Source organism: Nicotiana sylvestris, chromosome 6 (genome assembly GCF_000393655.2).
Source record: "Nicotiana sylvestris chromosome 6, ASM39365v2, whole genome shotgun sequence".
NCBI lineage: Eukaryota > Viridiplantae > Streptophyta > Magnoliopsida > Solanales > Solanaceae > Nicotiana > Nicotiana sylvestris.
In genome coordinates this window covers 98,058,442-98,066,145 of record NC_091062.1, presented here as the reverse complement: position 1 = coordinate 98,066,145, position 7,704 = coordinate 98,058,442, and the positions used below count along the sequence as shown (strand labels likewise).

At 34.0% G+C, this 7,704-nt stretch overlaps 1 protein-coding gene across 1 annotated transcript; it reads right to left on the bottom strand.

The window, feature by feature from the left end:
* Positions 1 to 239: 239 nt before the first annotated feature.
* LOC104242130 (zinc finger CCCH domain-containing protein 66-like) lies at positions 240 to 3,316 on the bottom strand. The gene is made up of 2 exons (XM_009797132.2): positions 3,195 to 3,316; positions 240 to 2,669 (listed from the first exon to the last, which is right to left on the bottom strand). The coding sequence occupies exon 2, from the start codon at positions 2,649 to 2,651 to the stop codon at positions 534 to 536; it is 2,118 nt and encodes a 705-aa protein (XP_009795434.1). The 5' UTR covers positions 2,652 to 2,669; positions 3,195 to 3,316; the 3' UTR covers positions 240 to 533.
* Between the last annotated feature and the right edge of the window lie 4,388 nt (positions 3,317 to 7,704).

Here is a 7,704-nt window from a genome sequence, read left to right as displayed (position 1 = left end):
ATTACATTTTCTCAATTCTTTTGTGTAATTTATGGGTTTAAGCTATATGCATAAATAGTGTAAGAAATTTTTATACGATCGGCACAAACACACTGCTCATGCACAAGCATTACCGCATAATTGTGGAGGACGAGTGTCAGAAAAAATTGCCAAGAATGCGATGGAATAATCAATTTCATCTCCATGTGTACTTATTCATACAAACAATTGAACTACAAAGAATTATAGGGAAGTGTAACTTGATATAACTTGGCTCTTGAATTAGAGGACCATATTTCATTATTCGTCTCCCTGTTACATATTCTATAGTGATGCCATTAAAGCAGACATAACTTTTCAAAAATCAATATATTTTGAATGAGCAGAATTCTTCAACCACCCTGCCCAAGTTTTTTCTCAAGCTCTCTTTCTCTGCTTATCACTATCCTTTCATCAACAAGATGGTGAATATGGAAAAAAGAATTCAAAAAATGGGAAAACAACTTGTTAGATATTACTTCAAGAAAGAAAGAGCCCGAATCCAATCTTCACCATTAATGCACAATCTGCTCCTGCTCCAAGTATAACTGATCCGCCCATGTTGGAATCGTCTCAGAACCTCGACTAGCATTCAGATGATATTGCTGATCTTCCCTAGATAATTGTCTTGAACTCATAGCAGGGGAATCCTTCACCATAGACTGGACCCAAGAGACATCACGCTCAGCAGAAGAGTTTAAAATTGAGGATTCACTCATAGGAAACCTACTGCCACTGCTCCGTAAACCAAAGGAAGCAGATTTTCTCAACTTATTGAGCTCTTCCTTCTGGATGCCCCAGTCCAATTTACCATCAGGGGAGCCCCAACCTGAGAGGTTAGGAGGCACAGCGGACGCATTAGAAAGGGATGAAGATATCCCAGAAAGACGGCCTGCAGCACTTCGATCAATGAAACTCTGGCTTCGCTTGGCAAATGCAGCAGACCTTGAACTCAAAGCTGCTGCTGCAGCACCAGATGGATCAATCCCAAACGAAGATGATGTCCTAAAAGATGGTGAAGATTGACCGGAAGAATAGCCTGTCATAAGTTGCTGGTTCATATTTTGTCGCATCTGCATCCCTTTGGGAGATTGTAGTTGGGTTGATCCAGCATCAAGTGATAGCCCCTGTAGCTGAGACAAAATTTTGGAATCAAGGGTCGCTAAGATATCATCAAGATTAGTGGGTTTCAATCCACCATGCCTACCAAGTTCACCGTTTCTATCACTAGAAGAAGCTGCAAAAGCAGCAGCTTTGGCCGAAGAACTGTTCCATCCAGATGGTGAAGAAAGAGCAGATAAGTCATCCATCAGTTGATCTTGTCGCAGATGATGACTTTCGAATCCAAGTAAACCATTATCTAACTCCACGTCTCTGGCACTATATGTGGTTTTCAACCGACTAATAGGCAGCTGCAAGGTTGGAGTTGCAAGGCTGGATTGGCAGGGCCACAAAGATCCACCCACAGAAGAAGCTCCAGCCGAAGGAGACATAGGTGGAGTTGAAGTAGGAGGCATCATAATTGATGGAGAACCAAGGGCTAGTGGAGAAATTGACGCGATATCCAATGACAGAGGACCATTGGAATATGATCTAGGTGAAAGCACAGCAGACCCTGTAGAAGGGTACAAGGAACGAAGCTCTTCAGGTTTGTGGGCAAAGAAGCATACCCTCCTATTGCAATTTGTTTCATCCTTGCACATACGAGTTCGGTACTGTGCAGGGTGAAGCCAGCACTCAAAAATACCATGCGCATACTCACAAGCGTCTCCTCGCTGGCATGTACCCTTGCGAAAATCTGGACAAGGGACACAACTATAGTGGTATTTTCTAGGGTCACGCCTTCTGGCGTTTTCACCAGGGTGTACAAAGGGGCACTCTGTCCAGTCATGGGAGTAAGCTCTTGAGCATGGTTTCACCTTAAATATGTACATTCTGAAGTCATCTGTCCCATATATCCCAATCTTTATGTCCGGAAGAGAGGGATCAACAGGATACTCTTTCTTCTCGCTCCCAAATTTAGAGATGTTTGGAGTCAATAACAGCTGTTCTTCTGCTTGTTCAGAAATAATCTGATCGATCAGTCCACTTGCTTCCCCGTCATCGCTGCTTCCTCCAAGCAAGTGCTCCAGTATCTTCCTCCTAGAGTTGAGACAACAGCCCTGAGCTGAGATCAGGTCAACAGCCCGTTTTCCATTTGCATCAACCAAATTCACATCAGCAGAAGCATCCAGCAAGAGCTTGACAACCTCAAGCAAAGCAGCAGAGTCACCAGCAATTGCGCAGTGAAGGGCTGTAGCCCCATCGGAACCACAAGCTTGATTAACATCAAGACAGCCCTTCTCAAGCATATAATTCAGCACCCGTTTGCTACCAAAAGTAGCAGCGATCATAAGGGGTGTCCTCTCCTCATATCCCATCTTCTTTACACCAATTCTCCTACCATACCATAAACCCACCTCATTCATGTCATGACCCTCCTCTTCTACAGCCTTTTGGAAGTTGACAATATCATCTGAAGCCGATAACTCGAGCAAGAGGGAGAAAGCAGGGACAAGATCCTTTTGCTTCTGAATTTCAGCTTCCATGGCTAAATCAGCAGAACAGACCTTACTCTTAGAACCACTACACATGATATGGTCTGTACTTCTCTACAACATCGTACAAGAGACACATTCAGTACAACATATTATCTAATCCGCAAAAATAACCCAAAAAAAGAAGAAGTGCAGCAAGCCCAATATTCCAACTTGTCTAATGTTAATGAAATTTCAAAACCCCATATAACATAAAAGCAATAAAGAAGGCCACATAAACATCAAATTTTAATCATTAGCATGAGATGCTATAAATACTAGAGACATGTTTATAAGAAAAACCTCAACTGGACTACAAATTCTAGCAGCAAAGTATCATTCTTGAAATAAAGGTTCCCTTCCTTGAGCACTGTAAGTGAAATTTTGCGAATTTGCAGTTACTATGAACGATAAAGCAAACATTTTTACAACTACCATGAATCTTTCTTGAGATCCTTATCACGGTATACCCCAAATAGAAATAAGCCAAGAACTAATTGCAGACAATTAAAAATTCTATACATGAACAAGTAGAGTGATCCAACTAGTTAATACTAATAGTAATACAAACTAAGAAGAATAATAAAAAGAGAAGCATACCTCAAGTCTTGAAGAGAGAGAGAAAGAAAGGAGGGGTTTTAAGCCCAGGTTTTGTGCAGAGAGAAAGGAGCAACACACCAACAAGAAATGAGTTGCTAATGGACGCAACTGGAATGCCTCCTTTTAACTATACACAAGATTAACATACGACCTATCAATAGAAAGGGACAGGTGGAGAGAGAGAGAGAGAGAACGCAAATATTGAATTATGTACAGTAATTAAATTAACGAAATGGAAGAAGAAATTTCTTTTCCCTCTCGTGACCTCACTTTTTCAAAATGAAAATGAAGATGAAATGAAAATGCAAATGCTAGATGAAATGCAAATTCAGAAAAGGTGGGTTTTGGGCACATTGGCTTCATTCGGGGGTTTATTAAGTTGTACAATTTTAAAAAATTACATTATAATATAATTTAGAAATTAAAAATAAAAAATAGCTTAATTTACAACTGCTAATTAAAAATTAGTCGCACTTTGAAAAGTAATCGAAATTTAGTAACTTTTTTATGTAAAAATAAAATCTGAACAAAATATCCTTAGAAATCCGGAAAACGCAATATGCTGGAGTTTGAATATTTTACGTATGAAATTTCAACGCAATGTGCTAGAGTTCCAACATAATATGCCGAAAGTTTATACGCAGAAACTTCATAATCCAGCATATTATGCTGGAGCTTTCCGTATTTCAGTTAGGGTATTTTTGTCCAGATTTTATCCCTTCATAAAATAGTGGCTATTTTTCAATGACCTTAAAAATACTGGCTATTTTTCAATTATCAATTTGAAAATTGGCTAGCCTATGCTATTTTCACTATAATTTAACAATTATAAAAAACACTCATCTTCTTTTTCCATCAAGTTGTAACAGAAATATTATTTAGTCATATATAAAATTACTTTATATAGTATAAATATTTGGGCTTGATCTATGAATTTAGTATAAATATTAGGGCTTGATCTATGAATTTAAGTTACATGTCTTGATAGTTTAAAGAAAATTTACACTTTCAGTACAGTTTTATAGATTATAACATATTATTTACTTTTTTTTTTTGGTTTCCAATCAATAGTTATACTGAAAATTACTTGTAGCTGCTCTGAGCAAGTTAAAAGTTTGAATACATTTTTTGTATTATATTGCAAAGAATATAAACCCAACATATATACAATGTGTTTGAAGATGTCTTAAACTATTAAGTCATTGTGAAGTCAATTCTATATTAAGTATAAGTTGGTAACCAAAAGAATAAGGTTAATAACAAGCTTATAAGTAATAAGTTAAACCTTGGAACTACCAACTTATTTGATTTCTAAGTTTTATAAGGATCATCGACGTTTATAGCTGTATCAAAGCTATTTTAAGTATGAAATTAATTTTTCATTTCCTTCTATATTCCAATGTAAGTTAGAAAATTCAATAAAAATAGTTAAATTTGAACATCTTTTGTCAATGAGTTATGTAAGAATATTCAAAGTCTATGCTTGTTATTGCTTTTTAAATAATAACAAGTAATACTTACCGTATATATTGTATAATTTTTTGACGAAAGGTGTTCGGTTGACCAGCCTTAACTTTACATAACTTCGCCCTCAATGTAATACGGAGTATTAGTATTTTTGGATTTCCTTTTTGAAAAAAGGCATGAGGTAATTGAGCGACACACGGAAGGAAACAGTCCCATCATTTTTCCTTTTTCTTTGTTTGTTTTGGCGGTCCACGAGGAAGACGTATAGGACGTTAGTTCTTCAATCGACTATCGCAATTCACAGGGCTGTCGAGAGGGAAAAGAGTGTAGCGCAGGGACCTGTTTTGGATAATGATAGGCCTAACTCTAGTGATTACAATATTGTAAATATGGATACTAATAGTAGTAGACCGATGGGTAATAGTAAAATAGTTGGACAAAATATTATAGCACCCAATGAAGGTGCATATGCTTGTAATAGGATGCAAGGTATGCATCCCGCCTCTGTACAATGTTTACTATAATATAACTTATCTTTTAAATTAAAAAAAATAATTCACAGGGCTGTCAATTTTAGTGAAGGATATATATGTGTTCGTTTGTCATATACATAGGTCGGATTGGTTTAAATTTTCAATTATCAAACCAAATCAATAATGTCGAATATTTAAATTTATAAACCAAACCAACAAAGTCAGATTTTTTCAATTTCGATTTTTCTCGAATTTTTAGTTTTTTTTTGGATTTTTTGGTTTTTCCTGATAAAGTCTTCATAGCACAAAATATGTAACTTGTGCTAATAAGTACTACTATTAATTACATAACTAAGCACTAAAGAAAAATATAAACTAAGTTATACATTTTTTTATAAACACGTGTAAAACTAAAAAATAGATAACCCACACTATCACTATTCCTACCGTTGAATTGAATTTCTTTTGTTAGCATTAGTATTAATTTGAACTTTGTGTGAGTTACTACATTTATGAGCTATAAAATTTATTTAATGCAAGAATGTTAATTTCAAACTTGAAATAATACGTTAAAAGATAAAACTATGAAAAAATTTAAGAAATATTTATAAATTACATTACATGTATAAAATATTTTTAAAAATTGTATAAATGTATTATCGAGTTGGTTTGGTCTCAGTTGATTTTTTTTAGTTAAAACCAAATAAAATCAATTATGGTCAAAAAAAATTTCCTATATCAAATCAAATCAAACCATAATCAAATTTTTTTTCCAATTTGAATCGAATTGATGTGATATATCGATTTTCTTTGTACACCAGTAATCATATATATCGCGGACTGGCTTCTTTTTTTATGGATGGCTTCATCGTTGCCTTGAGTGGATGCTGGATCAATTGTAATTTTTGTGACTAAGACGCGCACTGCGTCGACGTTGAAGTTATCGACACACACTCACATAGTGACACAAGAAAGTGCCTGTCGAGTTCGGAACCTCCAATGATTTTCCCTTTTCTAGAAGCTACTTTCAATTTTCTGTTCTTTTTTGGCATTTACAGTACGAAATTTACTGTTTCAATTAATTCGAACTTAGACGATTTCAACGCTCCGTATTGAAGAGGTATTTTCTTATCTGAAATTTTTTATCAAGCGTGAAAATTATTTTACCACTCTTTTCTTATAAATTTTAGTACAGAGTATAATTTATCTATCTATATTATATTAAAAGCACGAAGACTCTTAGCGAAATGTCGTTCGCTTTTTTTATTCTTTAAAACATAGAGTTCACATTGGACAATATAGTAATTTAAGTATTTCATTAATATTTAATAAAAATTAAACAATTTTGGAATGTTCACGATATTATTTTGGTAAATTTTTGCCAGAATTATTTGTTGTTAAATTTTGCTTTACTTATTTGTTATAATTTTTCTTCATGTTTCTTACACAAGGAAAGTTAATAAATTTTTTCCCCTAAAGTTTGGCTTCCCTTGACTCCCCTGTAAATGACTTCTTTTGTTAACATTAATTATTTGGTAAAAATTTTCTTCACGTTTCTTACACAAGGAAAATAAATAAAAACAATTTCCTACACTTTAGCTATTTGGCTCAATCTCATTAACTGGTCGTATGTGTATTTGACTTTGGTTAAATTCCCTACTCTTTGGAGTAGTAAATATTTGATAATTTTTTTGTACACAAGAATAGTTAATAACTTTTTTCCTAAACTTTTACTACTTTGTTCAAATCCAAATAATGATTTTATTTGTCATACAAGGAAAGTAAATACGCATGTACACTAGAAAATTTTGTAGTTAGATTGTCCACGAGCATATAATTTGTTTTATGTGTCAAATTGTGTACCAAAATACTTCTATAAAAGAAGCTACAATGTCAAAAATTAATCGTCAAACTTCACCCTATTCCAACATCGCAATTCCAAGTTTTGTTTCTCTTACTAATATCAACATTTTTTGCTACTTCGTATTTTGCAAGTACGTTTGCATGCACCAGTTTTTATTCTTGCATCAACAATTTATCTTTATCGTTGCATTAACAACTTTTTATTATATAATTTTTGTTTCATGTTTTGGACGTGGCTAATTTCACATCTCACGTAATTTATAATTTTAATACAGGTTATTGAACAATTGCAATTCATTTATCACAGAAAATCGGTTAGACATTCAATCTTAGTCTTATTACTTAAATTAGTATTGTTTTTTTTTGGTTGTATGATTAAAAATATTTATTGCTATGTTAGCTCAGGTTATGCTAGCTCAAGTTGTTTGTTTTAAATAAAATTAAAAAGTAGACTATATGCTTTAATTCTGTGTAATATTAATGATTTGCGTTATTTGCAATTGACATGCTTGAATCACTCAGATTTGAACAATTACATCTGTTCAGGTAAACAATCTTCCTTATATCATAAAAACAACCAATTATTGAATTAGTCACTTTGATAACTTATAAAACTCTTATGCTTTATTTTAGGTATACCTGCAATGGCCAGTGAAAAGGAATTGTCAGACCAATATGTCCCAATAAATAGTCTAAGAGTATCTAGT